Here is a 19,728-nt window from a genome sequence, read left to right as displayed (position 1 = left end):
TGACAATGCCCACGTAAACCATCAAAACACAGCTCATAAATCGCCACGTCCCTTTTCCTAGTTACACATCATATTACAATTCACAAGTGGGTCCGAAAAGTTAACGGCCATGTTTGATTGGGCCCGGTCAACCATTATGTTTCTTTGACGCCAAGGTTTCCTATTTGTTTAACTAGAAGTTTTTCAAGTAACAACTGAGGAGAGCTTCATAATTATGCTGAATCTCTTCTATCATATGTAGGTAGGATGATGCAAGTTGAATTTGTCATTTTCAAGATTGTATGTGTTTGAAAACCAAAATCTATAGTATACTATCATACTTACGAACGAAAACTGTTATTTGCACTCCAAAAAAGTCATCATGCACTTGTTTATTGAAAAAGCGAAACGACACTTAAAAGAGTGCATGATGACTTTTTCAGACTGCAAATTATAACTCACTTATGAATATGCTTTGAGCATGTACACTATGGATCCACACATGCTTTTCTTGTCTTTTAATTACGAAATAAGAATAGAACTTATCACAAAATTCAAGCGACAAATATGTATTTGGGTTTTCATTGAGGACAATCAAGTCATCTTCTCTTTAAACGTTAATGAGCTAAGAAGGGCCAAAACAAGAGCAGCGTAGGAAAATGAAAGAGGATGTGATAGAATTAGATTAGGACTAAAATGGAGAAAAATATCATTAGATAGACCAATGGCTAGTTAGTGATAGAATTAGATAATCTGAAGAAGTTCATTTGAAAGTGAAATATTATCAATTAGCAATCTCCAAAGACTAGGACTAGGCATATAATATTCAGTTTAAAAGGTTGTCGTAGAGAGCTTAGGTAACTTTTAAATAAAAATAAGACGTGTACAAAATCTAAAGATAAGATCACAGCATATATATATCTTCTTATTTGTCTTCACTTTCATAAATTTCCACGAAATATATGAGGTTAGTGAACAAGTCATTCCATGAATACATCATTCTAGTGGAAAATAGGTTATAACCAGGGGTTATAATAAGACTATTTTTAATAGTCATATGATCAATTGTATATTATATCGGACAGATGGATTGAATCCGTCAACACATTTCTTTAACATAGCCTCCTCATTAGAGAACTTCCATCTATGGTGTCATGGCAAAGGGTAAGGACATGCACTATTCGTGTGAATAGTAGCAATAATTTTTTTGTTTTTCCACCTATTGTCATGGCAACTTAAGGGCAATTACTATTCACATGGGATTAATTTTATTTTATGTATGAGATTAATAATATTAAAAAATTGCTAGGTATGTATTAAAAAAAAGATTCTAAACTTTTTGGTAATTTTTCATAATTTTTTTCGATTTTTTTATAAAAAAATGTTCTTCACTGACATCAACACCCTCAAGCAACAGCACGAACTATTCTTACCTTCGGGCCTGTCTAGTCTTTCTTGAAGCCCACCATCTACCTGAGCTGGATTTGTGCGATGAAGTGGGTTTCTTCAACTTGGGGGCCCTTTTTCCCAGACTGAACTCTGCAGTGGAAGTGCTCTTATAGAAATTCGGTTCTTTCATAATAAGCCATGACAAGTAAATAGTGGCTTAGTCTAGGGCCCAGCTTCAAGTGTAAGTAGCCTTATTAAATGGGCTGGGCTTAGATCACCCTTAGTCTTGGGCTTAGCTTCAAGTTTAAATAGCCTTATTAAATGGGTTGGGCTTGGATCACCCATATTTGTCCATCTTGTTTTGGAATAAAATTAAAAACATTTCTTTTGTAATTAATTGGAATTTGGGAAAGATAAAGCTATCACCTTTCATCAAATTTGATTGGCGGGTATACAGCGACGTTAGATTTTGGGTACACATACAAACAAACCCTCTTCTTCCTTTCTCTCTCTTTCTCTTTCTCTCTGGCATCCCACGTGGCAGTGCACAAGCACAGACACTCTCAAAACACAGAGAGAGCCAGAGCTTCGAGACACATCATCCATGGCTGCCTCTACTGCAACATCTTCAGCTACTTGTAATATCCATGGAAATCTCAGCCACACCAGCACCTTCCTCTCCTCCAAACCTCACTACCATTCCATCTCTGGCCGTCCCTGCAACTCCGCATCCAAATCAAGACCTTTAACTATCGTTTCCATGGCACCCCAAAAGAAGGTACGTCCACTCTATTCTACTTCTGTTTGGCTGCCGAGAGAGTGCAATTCTTTAGATACCCATTTGTTTAGTTGCTGAGAAAACGTTAATTGCATAAATACCCAGGTGAACAAGCTCGACGGAGGCTGGCAGAAGAAGTGGTACGGAGCCGGAATCTTCTACGAAGGGGCGGAGGAAGTTGAAGTGGACGTCTTCAAGAAGCTGGAGAAGCAGAAGGTCCTCAGCAAAGTTGAAAAGGCTGGGCTTTTAACCAAGGCAGAGGAGCTTGGGCTGACCCTCACGTCGATTGAGAAATTGGGGCTGCTTTCGAAGGCCGAGGAGCTTGGGCTGCTCAGCCTGCTCGAGAAAGCTGCAGGCTTCTCCCCCTCTGCCTTGGCCTCTGCGGCGCTGCCGATTCTGGTGGCGGCGGTGGCGGCCATCGTGCTGATACCGGATGACTCGGGGGCGCTGGTGGCCGTGCAGGCTGTGGTGGCTGGTACGCTTGGGGCTGGCGCTGCTGGCTTGTTAGTTGGGTCAGTTGTCTTGGACGGCTTGCAAGAAGCCGATTGAGTTTTCCACAAAAAGAGGAAGGAAAAAAAAAACGAAAAAAGAAAACAGAAGAAGAACATCTGTTTCTTTATGATTGTCTTGGATTGGATGGCCTTTTAATTATGTATGTCATATATACTAAATTGGAGAAGGGAACTAATAAATGTTTTGAAATTGTTGGTTTAGCAAAGCATCAAGGAAAATTTTGGAATGGTTGTGTTTGTTTGTTGCTGGACTTGGATGAATGTAAATTTTGATGTATTTGTTAGTGAAAGCTAATTAGTATTGTTCATGGTGACTGCTTGTTGAACAAGGCAGCATTACTGTAAATTGGTGCAGGAAGAGCGAATGCGTCGGGTGTTGGACATGAAACAAATGAAGGAGGTTTGTTTTGTTGAGGCAGGTTGGGTCTGTATGTGCAAATTTAAATAGTTCCTTCTTTATACTGCTAGTGCTTTTGATTTGAATTTTTGCTTGAAGTAACATTTTTTTAGAGAGAGAAGTAACATGTTTGTAACTGGACTTGCTGCTGCAGGAATATTGGTCCTGTAAATCCCAAATTCCCATTGACAGCTGCTTGTTGTCTTCGAATCCATCGCTGTTTTCTCGCCATCAACTTGGTGGCATGGACTGTTGGTGGTCTTTGTAAAGCAGGTATCTGAGCTTGGATTGTGAGTATCAGCATGACATTAACTTGTACTTTGCTATAGATTAGGGTTTATGGGACTGGTTTTGATAGTCAAATAGAGTGAGAAAATAAAAAACAAAAGAATCCTAGCCCTATCTAAAATTTATTTCGGATACAATTAAAATTTTAATTGCCATTGAGAAATAATTGATAAAAAGTTTAACTAGGGTAGACCAGACTCTATTTATTTTTGAATTATAAAGGAAAGGAAAGAGGAAGAAATAGAAAAAAGAAAAGAAAGTAGTTAGAATAATTAAACCCAAAAGTAATCATTTGAATTGGAATAGTTTTCATCTTATAAGTTGATTTATATATTCTCCTCCCCTGCTTTAACTAATTTCACGATTTTATTTGAGTGATTGATCTTTTTTTGATTGGCCGAGATCAGATTTTATACCAACAAAGATGATATTGAAATTAAATGGCCGAGATGCATGCAGAGATATACATCCAAGGAAATTGCTTGGGTCTCAGATAAAATCCTTGCTTCCCAAGCAAAAGCAGGAGGGATCCTATATTAGTATCCAAAATAAGAACAGGCATTTCATTTCTCCTCTGCAACAAATTCAAATTGGTACTATCCAATTTGATGGTCATGAAGCCGGGGCAAGTTCAACTCCTCTCTGTTCTCAAAGCATGCCAAAGCTATGTGGGCAGTAATATTTCAAACCTCACGAGAATGGCTGCTCCTACAACTCTTGTTGGCTCTCCAGAGCTCAAACAACCAGTAACCTCATCACCACCACCGCCACAACTCCAATTACTTTACCAACTCGCTTCCGTCCCATCCACCACCAAGGATAATTACCGCTCCTTCGGTAACCCCTGCCATGCAATCTATTTCAACTACAAAACTCATAGACATCTGAAGCAACTGCTCCCACTCGCCTGGTCCCACAATCCCCTAACCACCCTTAAGCTCATCTGTAGCCTACTACGCTTCGAAGAGAGAGATTGTTTTACACGGCGGCGTCTTGGCTCTTCCAGAACCACCCCAAGACCCTAGCGTGCAACGTGGTGCCTATTGCTGGGGCATTGGGGGATTTCAAAGACATTCTGGAGGTTCTCTATGGGATTCTAGATGTCAATGCCGTGAGGAAGAGGAGGAGTCGGAGTCGGAATTTGTGGTTTGACTACGAGGAGGACGTGATACAGAAGAAAGTAGGCAGCGGGGTGGATATTAGTAGTAATACAAGAATGATCGACATGGCAAGAAAGGCTGTTGAGATGTATGAGCGTGACCAAGATTATCAACTGTTACACGAGCGGGTTTCGGATCTTTACGCTGAATGCTTGAAGTCTGATATTCAGAATTTGAAGAAATATGAGAAGCAGAAGATGGAAAATGTCAATGGTCCTGACAGTTAAATTTGGAGTTTAAGTTAACCATGGCAGCCAAGTGGTGCCCTTCCGTCGATTCCTTCTTTGATCGCTCCACGTTGCTCTGTGAGACCATTGCAAGGAAGCTTTTCCCTCTAGAGGAATGCAAGAAAGGTAATTCTGTTGAGGAGGAGGAGGCGGATTACGTGTCAAGAGTTCGAGAGTGGCTGATGAATGAAGTTTTGGAGCCCTTGAGGAAAGTCATTAAAGAAGGTTATGAAGAAAAATATGTACCCTATGAAAGAAGGGGAGAGGACCCTCGGGTGAAGAAGTATTTGATGTGTGTCAACTCAAAAAAGATTGAAGCAGGTGCTATGCTTCCACATCAGATCATAGGCTATGTGAATGACCGCAATTTCAGGGAACTGGCTGAGGCTCAGTGGAAGGCGATGGTGGAGGAGATGTATTCAAAGCAGGGAAAGTTCAAGAACTGCTTAGCTGTGTGTGACGTCTCTGGAAGGATGTCTAGGGATCCCATGAATTTTTCATTGGGTTTGGGACTGTTGGTGTCTGAGCTGAGTGAAGAGCCATGGAAAGGAAAGGTCTTCACTTTTAGTCGAAATCCTCAGCTACTTTTGATACAAGGCGATGATCTTAAGTCCAAGTGCGCGTTTATGAGGAGGATGGACAACCAGGACTGGGACGGGGAGACTGATTTTAACAAGGTGTTTGATTTGATCCTGGAAGTGGCTGTGAAGGGGAACTTGAAGCCAGAGCAAATGATCAAGAGGTTGTATGTGTTCACCAGTGACCAAGATTTTGATGATGCTTCCGCAAATAGCTCGAAGACTGATTATCGGACAATACAGAGCAAGTTTAAGGAGAAAGGAGCGATGTGGTGCCACGCGTAGTGTTTTGGGATATGAACAAAAAGACGAGGCTATCCCGGTGGCACTTTCTGCAGAACAAGGGGTGGCCAGGATGACTGGCTACTCCAAGAACTTAGTCAATTGCTTCTTGGACAATGATGGGGATGTCAGCCCCGATCATGTTATGGAAGCAGCCATCTCTGGCAATTATTACCAAAACCTGGCTGTAGTTGACTGATCCTCATATGATTGCAGTCTCCATCTCCTTTGGCATTTGGGATTTTACGAAAAGAAACTTGAATTGACTAATTTAATGATATGATAATGTGTCTGTCCTGTTTTATATTTTGCTCTCTGCACAAATCATTTTCTATTCAAATATGGAAATTTTGAAATTAGAATTTTCTTTCTGCTCCTACAACTCTTGTTGGTCACCACAACCACTACCGCAACTCGAACCCGCTGCTGGAATTTTTGTGGGTATTTCAAAATGCAAAAATTAATTTATGTTGAATTTAATTTTTCAGATTTTGTCATTTGTTTTCAATTGCTATATTTACTTCTGGCAATAAAGTTTTGATTGCCCAAAATCCCCCAAAAAATTCCTATATATACTCCTTTCGATCACTGATTTTTTTAATTTTATATTATTTTTGTACAGACTCATTGAAGAAAAAATATAATTATATTGCTTGAAGCCCAAGGAAAAGCAGATTTAAAGAGACCTCTCCTCTCAAAATATGTTTACCTGCACTTGTCTTTATTTCTCCTCTGCAACAAGTTGACTGAGAAAATCAGCCACCGCCACTGATACCATGAAACCAGGGCAAGTGCAAGCGCTCTGTATTCTCAAAGCATGCAAAAACTATATGGCCAATACTTCACAACTCACAAGAAGGGCTCCTACAACTCTTGTTGGTCCTCCAGAGCTCAAATCTTTATCGCCGCCGCTACAACCACCACAACCCCAATTAGTACCGAAACCCGCTTTCAGCCTTAGCCACGGGACCAAGATCCCCTGCTCCTACGGTAACGCCTGCCTTGATCTCTATTTCCACGTCCTGCCAGGCACTCCGGACTCCGGTAGCTATCTGAAACAACTGCTCCCGCTGGCCTGGTCCCACAATTCCTTAACCACCCTCAAGCTCATCTGCAAGCTACCAGGCGGAAACGGCGACCTAGAAGAATTGTTCTACACGGCGGCGCTTTGGCTCCACCAGAACCACCCCAAGACCCTAGCGCACAACCTCCTGCCAATTGCTGGGTCGTTGGTGCGTTTCAGATCCCTTCTCGAGGTTCTGTACGGGGTTCTAGAAGGCCGGGATGATGCCAACTACAAGAGGAAGAGGATAAAGAGAATGCAAAAGCTGCTGGATTATTATGATGACTTGATAATTAAAACAGTAGGCAGCGGGAGGCGTACTAGTAGCAAGAAGAGAGAGGAGATCATCGCCATGGCCAAGAAAGCTATTGAGATGTACGAGGGTGACCAAGATTATCAGTTTCTACATGAGCGGGTTTCGGATATTTACGCTGAGTGCTTGAAGTATGATATCAAAAGTTTGAAGAAATTTGAGCAGCAGGAAAAGGACAATGTCAATGATCCTAAGCACTCCTTGAAGTTGAGGTTAACAGATGCAGCGAGTTGGTGCCCTTCCGTGGATTCCTTTTTCGACCGAGCCACTTTGCTCTGCGAGAGCATTGCAAAGAAGGTTTTCCCGCGAGAGCAATGCTCGCAAGGCAGTTGTGCTGAGGAGGAGGAGGAGGAGGCTGATTACACGTCCAGAGTCCGAGAGAGGCTGATGAAGGAGGTTTTGGAGCCCTTGAGGAAGGCCATGGACGAAGGCATTGAAGATATGTTTCCAAGAAAGCAGCACTCATGTCCGATTGAGAAGTATTTGAATGATGTCAAAGCTGGTGGAGAGTCTAAGATCAATGTAAGTGCTATTCTTCCACATGATATCATAGGCTACGTGAGTGATAAAAATTTCGGGCAACTGGTTGAGCATCAGTGGAAGGCAATGGTTGAGAAAATCTATTTAAAGCAGGGAAAGTTCAAGAATTGTTTGGCTGTATGTGACGTCTCAGCAAGGATGAGTGGATATCCCATGGATATGTCAATCTCCTTGGGACTGTTGGTGTCTGAATTGGGTGAAGAGCCATGGAAAGGAAAGGTGATCACTTTCAGTCGAAATCCTCAGCTACATTCGATACAAGGCAGTGATCTAAAGTCCAAGTACACATTTATGAGGACGATGGATAACCAGCATTGGGACGGTGAGACTGATTTTCAGAAGGTGTTTGATTTAATTCTTCAAGTGGCTGTGAATGGGAATTTGAAGCCAGAGCAAATGATCAAGAGGCTCTTTGTGTTCACCAGCGACCAAGACTTTGATGATGCTTCTTTCAATAGCTGGGAGACTGACTATGAGGCAATACAGAGAAAGTTCAAGGAGAAAGGGTATGGTGATGTGGTGCCACGCATACTGTTTTGGAATCTGAATGACAACGACATGCCTATACCAGTGGCGCATGCTACAGAACAAGGTGTGGCGAGGTTGAGTGGCTTCTCCTATAATTTGGTCAAGTGCTTCTTGGAGAATGATGGGGAAATTGGCCCCCATCATCTCATGGAAATAGACATCTCTTGCTCGCGGTATCAACGTCTGGCTGTAGTAGACTGATGCTATCATCATCATCATCATCATCAGTTTTAAGAAAAGATCAGCTTCATTCTCCAATAATTCGTTGTTTCTTTTTTATCTGTTTGCCTAGTTAAGCTTCTAATCCTGAGCAATGAACCAGTTGCAGTGTTTTCGGTTTTTCTTGTAAGCTGGTTTCTTTGTTGGGTTTCATGTAAGTTAATTTCGTTGGTTTGTTTAGACTGTTTCTGTTTCCTTGGCACCCCATCTTGGTACCTTAAAGACAACTAAATGAATAACCAAGAAAACAGTACATTTGCATGATTGATATAGCTCATATTGGTTCCAAACACACACATATATTCATATATATTAAATGGAATGGGCATATGATCGGGTGATTCTTGGAAAGGAAGGGAAAGGTTGACCTCTGTTTAATTCTTAGAGGGTTGTTGGGTTTTGATTTTCCTTGAAATCAGATCCTGTTGATCTGTATTTGTAGCGGCTGGCCCATAAGAGATAGTACAAAAAGTTCAATCCACTTAAGACACACATCAACCAGTAAAACCTCTCAAGGTGATAATGATTCAAGTTGTCGCCAAATAGCCATGGTGTGTGCCTATACGCCCCGGTGACATCGTTGACGATGGACACAAGCACTGAGCTAAGATAATATCCCATGGCTAGAGATGCCCAAGAGAGAGCTGTGGCCAAAGATCTCATGCTCATTGGAGCTTCTGTGAAGAAGAATTCCATCATTCCAGCCAATGTGAAAAGGTCAGCTGAGCCAAGGAACAAGTACTGTAAAGCCACCCAAAGGAATGTGATGGGCAGAGGTTCAGCAGAGTCTAGTTGTCCATATTTAGCTGCTACGTTCTTTCGCTTCATTTCCACCACAGCAGCCACTGCCATGGCAATGACTGAAAGAATTATTCCAATCCCAATTCTCTGTAGATGAGTGATCCCCATTTCAGTTTTGGTTATTTTTCTTGCGAATGGAATGATTGCAAGGTTATAAACCGGGACAAGGATCATGATGAAGAGGACAGGGAAGACAGGGAGAGAAGCCGGTGGAACCTTAAAGGAACCGAGCTGAGTATTCATGGTGGCTGCTTGTTGCACTGAGAATGTGGAGAGTTGAGCTAGGCAGCAGTTTAGCATTATGGTAGACATAAGGATAGGGAGAATTTTTAACACTATCTTCACCTCTTCGACTTGCTTTACAGTACATTTTAGCATTGGATGGACTGGTCTAATAGTCACTGCTCTGTTAAGGAACTTGAGGCTCTCAGATGGAGTTTGACTTATCTTTTCTTCTCTCTCACTAGGGTCATTTGTATAAGATGGGGTTATGGCCATGTTGGTGACAGCATTGCTAGGATTTCTAGCTTTGCAGGCATTGCAAATTGCTGCAGTAATAACCTGCGGGACGCAATTCAAAAATAAAGGAGGTGAGTTTTGTTTACGCAGGTTCAGTCTATTCAAATTTAAATTGTTCTATGTTAATAATGATTTTACCTTAAACATAGTTGTAATTGGACTTCCTGCAGGAATTTTGGTCCTGTATTTAGGAGAGCCTAGGAGGAAGAGTGGGATGGAGATCAGTATTGTTGCAGTGGAAATCCCAAAGCCCCATTGCCAGCCTTTATTGTCTTCAATCCATACCACAAACGTGACTGCAACAAGAGCCCCACAAGAGAGACAGAAGACATAGTAGTTGAAGAATGCAGATCTCTGCTTCCGGCCTTGTTGGGTTGTCTCATCAAACTGCTGAGCCCCGTGTGGGGGAAGAGAACCTTTTATTCCTCCAACTCCAAGTGCCACCAGATAGAGGCCTGCAAATAACATCACTGTTTTCCCACCATGAACTTCCTGGCATGGACTGTTGGTGCTCACTGAAAGGCAGGTTGGTGGCCTTAGTGATGGTATCTGAGCTTGGATTGTGAGAATCAGTAACCCCTGCTCCATCGGTCTAAATTAGTAATGTGGCAATAGTGGTCATTGTATTTGTCAGAGCTTAAATTGTAAAATGAATTGTTTAGGGATGTTCACAACAAATTTATCTTGGCAGCCTTGGACTTTTTGGTTAATTTATGAGTCTTCTCTTTGATTAACCAATTAATCAAATGGTCATTAGCTCTTGTCATATTAAATGAACTTTATCAGGTTAATTAATGTTAGAAAACTAACTTTGTTTTCCAACATTAATAGATGTAACTTTTTTTGACTGGATTTATTATGTCCCTACAGAGATATTTCAATGAGTCCCATAGCCAACTAGGCTTTTTCTTGGAGAAGTACTCTTGCTGCCAGTCTGTGACAGCACTCCGCAAGTTGAAAATGAAACTTACTCATGGGAAACTTTATATTTCAAGTGCAAATTCTGAGGAAGGCTTAGTTGGGAACTGTCAAAAACCGATTTCATGAAGTAAACTGACGAGGCAAAGAATTAGAATCCGAATGTTTGTTTGAAACTCACCATGAATTCTATGGCAGCACTTATCAAATAGATGCAATAGGTGGTGAAGTAAGCATCAGCTAGAAAGCCACCAAGGAGAGCAAGGAGGAAGGCGGTGCCCATGAAATTGGTTACAATGTTGGCAGAAGTGGATGGAGAAAAATGCATGAATTTAGACAGGTATAGCACAAGGTTGCTTGCATTGGCCAGGAAAGCCAGGTTCTCCAGTATCTCCACCACTAATGTTTTCAACAGAAAAAGGTTAGAGATGTTCATGTCATATTTTCTATTTATAATGCAACACATCTAAAGAAGTTTATAATATAAAAAATGCAAAAAGTACTAGAAAATATGCTTGCAGGGATGTAGGGCTTACTAACCTAAGACAAAGGAAGCAGCAAGCATGCCGCCATGACAGCCTTTTATGGCAGGTCTGTTCCTCCAATCTACATAGCCTTCCCATATGTCCAAATGGTGTGCTTCAGCCTACAATGATATCCAAAATAAAATCAAACCAAGCGGTACATAGAGCAAGGACACCGACATATAGTGCGAAATCTCAACTTTGAAACTTACCATCTTCTTTTAGAGCTTCTAGACTCTTTTCTGGGAAAGGAAAGGGGGGAGGCTGGACAGGTTGGACAGATGTCAGTAGTTTTTATTACTTCAGTTTGGAAGTGATAAATGGAGGAGGTATATTTATATACTGAGAAAGGCTAGTATAAGGAGAAAGATCTAGACTCCATGAAAATGACTATTCATTCTCCCTGACCTTTTAACCTCAAAAAAATGGTGTTGGTAGTTTCTACCCCTTAAATTGAAAGAGGGGGGGGGTTGGGTTTGGGTTATTTTGGATGTCTTAATCATAGAGAAACATGTGTTTCATGTAAAATGGGAGCCAAATATACTCCCACAGTCCCACTACTAATACAATATTGGTCTTCTAATTTGTTCTAAAATTGACATCAACATTCTGTTGTTGCTTTTCAATTAAACCAGGTTACCAGAAATGTATATATACTAATCACATTCCTCACAACCATTAGAATAAATTATTAGTGTTTTGAAGCTCAGTATACAGGTGTAAGAAGCTGATGTTAGAAAGGCTGATCTGATATATATATATATATATATATATATGAACTGCAAATTGAGAATCAAATGTGGAGTAAGTGATTGCCCGACCAAACCAGGCACTCTGTTCTTGTCAATTTATGCAATGAGTACAAATTAAAAGCAAGTGGGGTGGACAAAATTAATGAGGGTCTTAATCTAATGATGTTGGTTTTGAATAAAAGGTTAGAATGTAGGTTTTCAGGCATGCCCCACAGCCACAGCCACATCCAAAACCACTCACCCTAATCTCTAAGGATCTATAAATGCTAAATCTTCTTACTTCTTTGCACTATCTCAGTATTATCTTATTGATTTGACTTAATTTTCCAAGAATTTTCCAATCTTGGAAAATTTTTGCTTTATTTAACAGAATTTAACAGGGACCTTTATCCAAATGTTTAGGGTTGGCTACAAGAATGCCTATCATGTCTATTTATTTTGGGAATTCAAGACCATCCAATCAATGTTCATGTGACTTTTGTCTTTTCGCATTGCTCTTATGGCTTTCAAAGAGATGGAAGAGATGGACTTAGATGTTTCTTCTTACTACTAGAGTCATCTGACTGGTGCGGCAATATCATTCTATGTTGTTGCCCTTTAGTGTAGGTTTCCTCTCTGAGCCACCTGATCATATAAAATGTGTGGCTATAATTTCTCAGAGACAAAAGTGTGCAGGGTTGGATGGCAATTTGGTGTTTTTCAATTGGGTGTGGTCCTAGCAGTCCAGCTTTCATCCCATGCATCGCCAGAACATCTTGATTCCCTCTTGTTGAATTTGACCCTATGGAGCTTCACAGTGAGACTGCACAAAGAAAGAAACTATTCAAAACAACTGACGCACAGAGGTTAACAATAACATTTCATCTTTATATCCTCTCTTTTGCTTTTGGTGCAAGGCATAAGTTTCTTCCACATAATTGTATACTTCCAGGAGTCTGAACAGATTTTTGTGAACCTAGTTGTGTGAGAACAGCTAGTGCTAGGTTTGTTTTCTGAATGAAAGTTACAGCGCACTCATCATCTCAACATCACCATTCATGGGATATAATTATCTGATTATTCTCCACCCTAGAATATAGGTTTTTTCAAAGAGAACATTAGAATGCTGATGTTAATCATCTAAATAATTAATGGGTTAAGAATATTCCCTGGCTAGTTCAAAAGTTGTGGCCAATAAACAGAAGCAGGTTCCTGCATTGTTTTTCCAATTGGAATTTGGATCATAATGGAACCCATTTTATACCTCCTTTCACAAACTTTTGCCTTAAATCCAACTGTGATTTCCATTTTTACCAGTTATCATTTTAGAAGATTACAGAATCCCAAGTAAACTAGAAGATTCCTCAAACCATTTTCAATGTTCCAGATGTTGAAGCACAATGCACTAACTAGCCACAATCACTGGCCAAGAAAAGTTTCAATTGTAGCAGAACTCTTGCATTGACCAAATGGTAAGATATCCAAGCTTCTAGAGCCACTCTAGACCCTAGTGGTTGTTTAGGGAAAGGCCTTGTTGCAAAGTTTGTGTAGAAATAGCAACCAGTGAGGCAGTAGAGTGCAGAGAAGTGGTTTCAGGTTGGCCTAAAAATAGAAAGATTTGAAAGAAATGTTCAAAATGCAGGTGGTGGTGGGCAACATGAGAGGGTTGAGAAGAAATTCTGCATGTTCTTCTTGCCTATGTGCTCCATAGGTCAATAAGACCATGAAAAGAAAAGGGATTGCTTGCTGGGTCTCATATTACTTGGAAAAGGCAAAAGAACCAAATCACTTTCACTTGTTGCAATTCCAAATGAGAGAACAAGTATTGGGTGCTTAAAGCAAAACCAGATGAAGGTGGGAAATGGATCTTTTACCCAGTGAGTCATTAATGGGCTTATAGCTCACAAAGATCCAACACTAACTCTGGGCTTCTGTATACAACTTTTGTGCAAATTAATTAAGAACCCACACTAAAATGCCTGAACTTGTGAGCTACTTGGGTTAGGAAAATGGACCATAATTTTCACTGCTGCTTCCAGCCTTCCACAATATTATTAGTTTTTTTAGTTCTACAAGTAAAATATATAATCACATTGACTAGTATTTAAAATTTTAGATTTGTAAATGTCGGTTAGATCAGTTGGTGATAATCTTAAATTCGGTTCTTATTTTTTATAAAAATAAATTAATTTAAAATAATTTAGATTATCGTTTGTGTCAAACAAAGTTGGGAGTAATTACAAATACACAGGATTCAGAGTGAACAGTGAGATTAGACACTGCGTTTTTAGATAAGTTCAAATACGAGGCACGTCACAGGGTCAGGCTGATGAGCTGATGGTGAGACCAAGCGAATATAAAATCTGTATGAAGAGACATGGGTGGGCCGACATCACGTAGACGTGGCCCAATAATGGCCCGCCATGTTGAAACACGAGCCGCGTGAGTGGTTGAAGTGGCACTGAGCGGTCAGACTCAGTGAGTGAGAGAAGAGAGAGAAAGCTGAGGGTGACTCGGTCAGTGAGTCCTCCGTTTCTGACTCGCACCCCCCATCCAACTCAGTCATCTCTCTCTCTCTCTTCTCTCTCTGAATTCTGAGAGCGACTGGTTCGACTGGATTCCTTTGTTTCTCTATTCTCCCTCGTTTTCATCTTCCATTGCCCCCCACATTTACCGCTATACCCTCCGCTACATGTTTCACGCTCCCATTTCTAACATTTTTTTAAAGAAAATCCTGGCATATTATAATGTTTAGAATGTTGTTTGCACGTCTTCCTGAAAAAAACAAAACCAAAATTTGTCCATAAGAAGTCTTCCCGCTCACATTCTTAGAGAAATGTACACATTTTCTTTTTTGCATGATATAATTGCATCATAATTTCCAACTTCGTAAATATTAATTCAAGGCATGTTTAAGAGTGTTTCTGGAATAGTGAAAATCGCATTCTGACAAGTTAAAGTGATTTTGAATGCATTCAGAAGAAAAATTTAGAAGTACTTATGGTTTATAAAAGCGTAATTTGGAGAAGCACCTTTCAAGCGCTTAACATTTGGATTTTTAACAAAAATTTCTATGTTTCTTCTACTATAAGCGCTTATGAGCAAAATTTGTTTCTTATAAAATGAGTTTCGAACAACCCTCATACAAACGATGGAATTGTAAACTATAAAACTCATTATAAACATTAAGATTACTCATTATGAACGTTAAAATTTACCCGATTACACGTATCTAAAATTAGAAGAATATTAATTTTTTTTTCTCTTTTAGAAAAAAAATCAATTTATTTATTCATCTATTTTTGTGCTTCACAAGGCGTTTGAACCTCTAACAAAGTACAACAACAAGAGCCTTATTTTGTCATTCTAACAAAGATTCAACATCAAATACTTCAATTCAAAACAAAAGAGAAATGATAATATTTGGGTTATGCATGTCGTTATGACTTATGAATATGAATACAATTGATGCTTTGGAAGCAAGGGCACGATGGTAATTAGCCCCCAATCTTTGTCCCTTCCTAGAACAAGAACCCATTTGGGCTTCACTATATTTACATCACCAAGCTGAGAGCTTCAGAGAGAAACTCTCTGTCTCCATCTCTCTCCCTCTCTCTGCCTCTGAGACTTCCAAATATAAAGAACTGCTTTCTTCTCCACTCTTCCTCTACCATCTTCAACCTCAAGACCATCTCCTTCCTCTTCTTCTGAGTGATGGGGGTGAGCAGCCGCTGTTCTCACACTTCCCACATCACAGAAATCATCATCACCAGCTTCTTCCGCCACAAAGCGTGATTCTTTACCTCAAACCAGAGCTTCTAATCGCCATCAAAACCGGGCGGTGATGTCAGCTTGAACAATTTAACAAACGCGAACTAAACAATACTAATTCATCGGAGTGTTCAGAAGAGTAACATGGCCGGTGGTAGGGTATATAGCGGTGGTGCTTCTTCGTCCAGCTTAAGTGTTTTGCTTCAGAATCAGAGGGGCCCTTGTGCTTCTGAGCCTCTTGATTCTCTGTTCCTTTCTGGGTCTTCTAATTCTTCCTCTGCTTCTCCTTTTCTGGGTACTTTTTCACTCTCCTTTCTACTTTGTCTCTGTTTTTCATATCTGTCACTCTTTTAGTGTCTCTGTTATGGGTTTTTTTTTTCCCCCTTAAATGTTTAATCTTTTGGGATATTTACTTTGAGGCACATATGCCATCTGTTTGCATGACAATTACAACTAACATCTTCTTGACACTTTGATTGTGTTTCTTCTGGATGTGAATATGGTATGGAATTTATTATGATTGATAGATGGATTTGTATATTGCTGCTTAACTTGTGTATGGATTAAATAGGGTTCGAATTTACGTACTCTAGGCCCCTGTTCTTCGTTCTGGTTAAGTACTCAGAACGGTAGAATAATCAGCAGCAAAAGAAAGGAAAACACTTTGTGATTAGAGTTGAACATGGAAGTGTGGGAGCTAATGTTCATCACTTTCAGACCATGTATAGGATTGTTGAGAAAAACTGTGTGGCTAGAGTACCTTTATTAATTCAGGAATTGGCTGTTCATTTGTGTGATAAACTAGTTTTTGGTGATCATCTGGAAGATGGTCTTCTAATTCAGAGATTATATTATATTCAGGTTCAAGATCTATGGTGAGTTTCGAAGATGTTCGTGGAGGAAATGGATCGAATAGGTCATTGTTCCACCAGTATGAGCACGAAGACAATGGGGACGACGACTTGGATGAGTATTTCCATCAACCTGGAAAGAAGAGGCGGCTGACTGTTGACCAAGTCCAGTTTCTAGAGAAAAGCTTTGACATGGAGAATAAGCTTGAACCGGAAAGGAAAATCCTTCTCGCAAAGGACCTAGGCTTGCAGCCTAGGCAAGTTGCAATATGGTTCCAGAACCGCCGGGCAAGGTGGAAAAATAAACAGCTGGAGAAGGATTACGAGGTTTTGCAAGCCAACTACAATAGTCTCAAAGCTGATTGTGAGAGCCTTGCTAAAGAAAATGAAAAACTAAAGTCTGAGGTAGACACTAATCTCTGTAATTCACTGCCTTCTTTTCAATTTGTACTATTTTCCTTTTGAATTTTACATGATAAGTTTGAATTGTTTGTCAGGTTCTTGTTCTCTCGGAAAAGCTGCCCCACAAAGAGAAAGAGAGTGGAACCTCAGAACTCTCTGATACCAACAAAGTGTCTCAAGAGCCGACGCAGAATCCAACAGCCGATTCGCTTTCAGAGTGTGAAGTATCCAAAGTCTCAGCTGTGGCCTCTAAGCAGGAAGATCTTAGTTCAGGCAAGAGTGATATATTTGATTCAGATAGCCCACATTACACTGATGGGGTTCATTCTTCAATATTGGAGCCTGGTGATTCTTCATATGTTTTTGAACCTGATCAGTCTGACCTTTCCCAAGATGAAGAAGATAACTTGAGCAAAAGCCTGTTGCCTCCATACATCTTCCCAAAGCTCGAAGATGTTGATTACTCCGACACGCCTGTAAATTCATGTAATTTCGGATTCCCAGTGGAAGATCATGCCTTTTGGTCCTGGTCTTACTAAGTTTTCTATGGCAAATTCAAATTCCAGGGTCATTGTCTTCTTGTTTAAAGTATATGGCATAGAAGTGAGAATAAGTCCAAGCAATGGCACCCCGGCACCCCGATCCAGATGTGGTGGGATTAGGTTTCAATCAATGCAAACGATGGTGGTTTTTTCCCCATTTGTATTTCTGTTTTTGTTGGGGTTCTTAGTGTTTAATGGACCATTTTTGTTTGGAATGTAATTAAATAAAATTCTCATGTTAAGGAAGTTTGATGGAAATCTCACGCATTTCATCTCCTTATTTAAAAAATTTATGAGGAGACAAAATTCTACCACATGCCCTTTTTTGTACATTAGTTCTACTGCTCTCTGCAAAATTTCAAAAGCTACATTTAGCTGGAACATCTCTCTCTCTCTCTCTCTCTCTCTCTCTCTCTCTCTCTCGTTTGCCTTTTCTTGCACACTAGGAAACTTTACGAGTTTCAAAATGAGGGACATGCAGATGATTGGCATGCAAACTCAAAGGGACCATTTGTAGCATTTCCTCTTCCTATTCATTGAAACATTGACTTTGAGAGCCAATTTCTCATGAATGGCATGCTCCCTTGAGCTTATATTTATGATATTGTTTCCACATGCAATGAGCTGCTGGATCTCATCTTCCATTAGTCCTAGTTGACTTCGCACTTCTCTGCTACTTATAAAATCTGGTTGCACAAATTTCTTGTGAATCTGATTGAACCAAAAGCATACACAGGTGTTACTCTTTCTTCCATTCATGTTTGTGGGGTGCGTCAGCCATTTTCATTTTTCTTTTCCTGTTAATTTATTCTTCTACTTTTTCTTTCCTGTATTTGGTGGTGGCCAAAATCACCTTTTGTATTGCACGCTTTCAAGTCCCAACATAGGATGTCTGAAGTTGCCAAACCATAAAGTTCATAATTCTTCCTTCTCTGTTTTCCCATATGACTATTGTTCAATCACAAGAAGAGTTTTAAGCAAAATCCCTTTGTTAAGGAGAGGTTTCGTTTTGGGTTTAGATTCATAAGAAAAAATGGCTACCAAACTGGTGATATAATATTTTGCTTATCAATTCGATTAGCAAGGCTCCCATTAAAAGAAAAAAGAAGAAAATTTAGCACACAACCCCATCAAAATGATGGCCTTAAGTGATGGTGGTGTTGTTGCTTATCTTCTTAAGAAATATGATTGTAGCCAAATTGACAATGAGGTTAAGTGTGTCGTGGGAATTTCTCTTGCGTGTTTTGTTTAGGAATTTTGATCAAACTTTTCAAATAGGTGCCGTTGTTTGTTGGACACTACGGCTTGTTTGATAGGGTGGACTAAACTTGCAATCGAGAGAAAATATGGATATAGTTGTCTAACTTGGAGTATGAAGGAGAACTATTTATAAGAGTTTGATGACTAAAACTTGTCCCTCATAATCCCCTCATTTTCAAGGGGATTAGAGGGAATAAGTTTTAGTCATCAACCTCTTATGGATAGTCCACATTCATCTTCCAAGTTAGACAATAATGTCCATTTTATGCTTTGAATGCATATAAAATGTAGGCATTTTGCTAGTATAGTCCAGTCCAGTCTAGTCCTCCCTCTCAAACAAACCCATAAATTGTGCCACAAAAAATAAGTATGTACAATATTCATAAGTCCTTTTTGTTTGTACTTTGAAGAGAACGGTTGAAGGACCACATGGAATTCAAATCAAGCTAGAAAGTCTTGACCTTTTCCTACATATACATTGAGGCACATCACTTTTTCCTTTTGTGTTTTATGAGGTATTGTGAGTATCATCAAGTCTTTCTAACCATATTTTTTCACAGATAAATGAATTTCATGTAAGTCTCGTTTTTGTAAAAAATGTAAGTAGCAATATTGTCATTAAAGAGTGCGAGGAAATCCTATCAATCCATAGCTATGTCAAGTACAAGAAAATCAAAGGAAACCAACTTTTGATGCAATCAAGCTTACCTTATTTGTTTAGCAAATAATGTTTAGCCAAGACTATAAGTGGTTGCTTCCTTTCATCGTTCTCTTCTCTTTCCATTGTTTTAGGCAAAGTGAGGTAGACTTTTATCAATATTTATAATAGAAATTTAGAAGGCATTTTAATAATCATTTTGCAAAACATCTCTGTCACGCGTGGTTTAACTTCTCTTTCCTACTAAAATATTAAACTCTCCAATAGAATCTACCCACTAAATTGGTATCAATTCTCCATTGGCTCCCTTATTAAAATCATATTTAGCATTATTATTTATTTAAGTGATTAATTACACACAACTCCTTTCACCAGTCAAGAGTCAAAATTCGAAGTAAAGTTTTGTGAGCACATCAGCAAATTAAATATTAAATATGTTGGCGTTAGAAACTTTTACCTGTCTTTCAGCTGTAAATATCCAACGTAACCTGAGTTTTA

At 39.7% G+C, this 19,728-nt stretch overlaps 5 protein-coding genes and 1 long non-coding RNA gene across 6 annotated transcripts; 4 read left to right on the top strand and 2 right to left on the bottom strand.

The window, feature by feature from the left end:
- Positions 1,822-2,900, top strand: LOC18776989. Its single transcript, XM_007209550.2, has 2 exons — positions 1,822-2,146; positions 2,252-2,900. The coding sequence occupies exons 1-2, from the start codon at positions 1,973-1,975 to the stop codon at positions 2,693-2,695; spliced, it is 618 nt and encodes a 205-aa protein (XP_007209612.1). The 5' UTR covers positions 1,822-1,972; the 3' UTR covers positions 2,696-2,900.
- On the top strand, positions 4,723-5,894 carry LOC18777061. The gene has a single exon (XM_020564450.1). The coding sequence runs from the start codon at positions 4,751-4,753 to the stop codon at positions 5,591-5,593; it is 843 nt and encodes a 280-aa protein (XP_020420039.1). The 5' UTR covers positions 4,723-4,750; the 3' UTR covers positions 5,594-5,894.
- Positions 6,045-8,517, top strand: LOC18778080. Its single transcript, XM_007210176.2, has one exon. The coding sequence runs from the start codon at positions 6,367-6,369 to the stop codon at positions 8,233-8,235; it is 1,869 nt and encodes a 622-aa protein (XP_007210238.2). The 5' UTR covers positions 6,045-6,366; the 3' UTR covers positions 8,236-8,517.
- LOC18776209 (protein NRT1/ PTR FAMILY 4.6) lies at positions 8,533-11,532 on the bottom strand. Its single transcript, XM_007211213.2, has 5 exons — positions 11,228-11,532; positions 11,032-11,137; positions 10,673-10,890; positions 9,712-10,152; positions 8,533-9,615 (listed from the first exon to the last, which is right to left on the bottom strand). The coding sequence occupies exons 1-5, from the start codon at positions 11,228-11,230 to the stop codon at positions 8,635-8,637; spliced, it is 1,749 nt and encodes a 582-aa protein (XP_007211275.1). The 5' UTR covers positions 11,231-11,532; the 3' UTR covers positions 8,533-8,634.
- On the top strand, positions 15,317-17,628 carry LOC18776974 (homeobox-leucine zipper protein HAT5). The gene is made up of 3 exons (XM_007209283.2): positions 15,317-15,812; positions 16,379-16,773; positions 16,866-17,628. The coding sequence occupies exons 1-3, from the start codon at positions 15,662-15,664 to the stop codon at positions 17,307-17,309; spliced, it is 990 nt and encodes a 329-aa protein (XP_007209345.1). The 5' UTR covers positions 15,317-15,661; the 3' UTR covers positions 17,310-17,628.
- On the bottom strand, positions 17,488-19,343 carry LOC109949161. The gene is made up of 2 exons (XR_002271671.1): positions 19,281-19,343; positions 17,488-18,023 (listed from the first exon to the last, which is right to left on the bottom strand). It is a non-coding gene; the product is annotated as an uncharacterized LOC109949161 (long non-coding RNA).

Source organism: Prunus persica, chromosome G5 (assembly GCF_000346465.2).
Source record: "Prunus persica cultivar Lovell chromosome G5, Prunus_persica_NCBIv2, whole genome shotgun sequence".
NCBI classification, from domain to species: Eukaryota; Viridiplantae; Streptophyta; class Magnoliopsida; order Rosales; family Rosaceae; genus Prunus; species Prunus persica.
This window is presented reverse-complemented; position numbering and strand designations above follow the sequence as displayed.

Coding starts and splice junctions, on each gene's coding strand:
- LOC18776209 (XM_007211213.2), bottom strand. Junction 10,153..10,672: donor GTGCTGCCATAGAATTCATG/GTGAGTTTCAAA, acceptor CCGATGGAGCAG/GGGTTACTGATTCTCACAAT. Junction 9,616..9,711: donor CAATTACAACTATGTTTAAG/GTAAAATCATTA, acceptor TGCGTCCCGCAG/GTTATTACTGCAGCAATTTG.
- LOC18776989 (XM_007209550.2), top strand. CDS start 1,973: ATGGCTGCCTCTACTGCAACATCTTCAGCTACTTGTAATATCCATGGA. Junction 2,147..2,251: donor CCATGGCACCCCAAAAGAAG/GTACGTCCACTC, acceptor ATAAATACCCAG/GTGAACAAGCTCGACGGAGG.
- LOC18777061 (XM_020564450.1), top strand. CDS start 4,751: ATGGCAGCCAAGTGGTGCCCTTCCGTCGATTCCTTCTTTGATCGCTCC.
- LOC18778080 (XM_007210176.2), top strand. CDS start 6,367: ATGAAACCAGGGCAAGTGCAAGCGCTCTGTATTCTCAAAGCATGCAAA.
- LOC18776974 (XM_007209283.2), top strand. CDS start 15,662: ATGGCCGGTGGTAGGGTATATAGCGGTGGTGCTTCTTCGTCCAGCTTA. Junction 15,813..16,378: donor CTCTGCTTCTCCTTTTCTGG/GTACTTTTTCAC, acceptor TATTATATTCAG/GTTCAAGATCTATGGTGAGT. Junction 16,774..16,865: donor ATGAAAAACTAAAGTCTGAG/GTAGACACTAAT, acceptor ATTGTTTGTCAG/GTTCTTGTTCTCTCGGAAAA.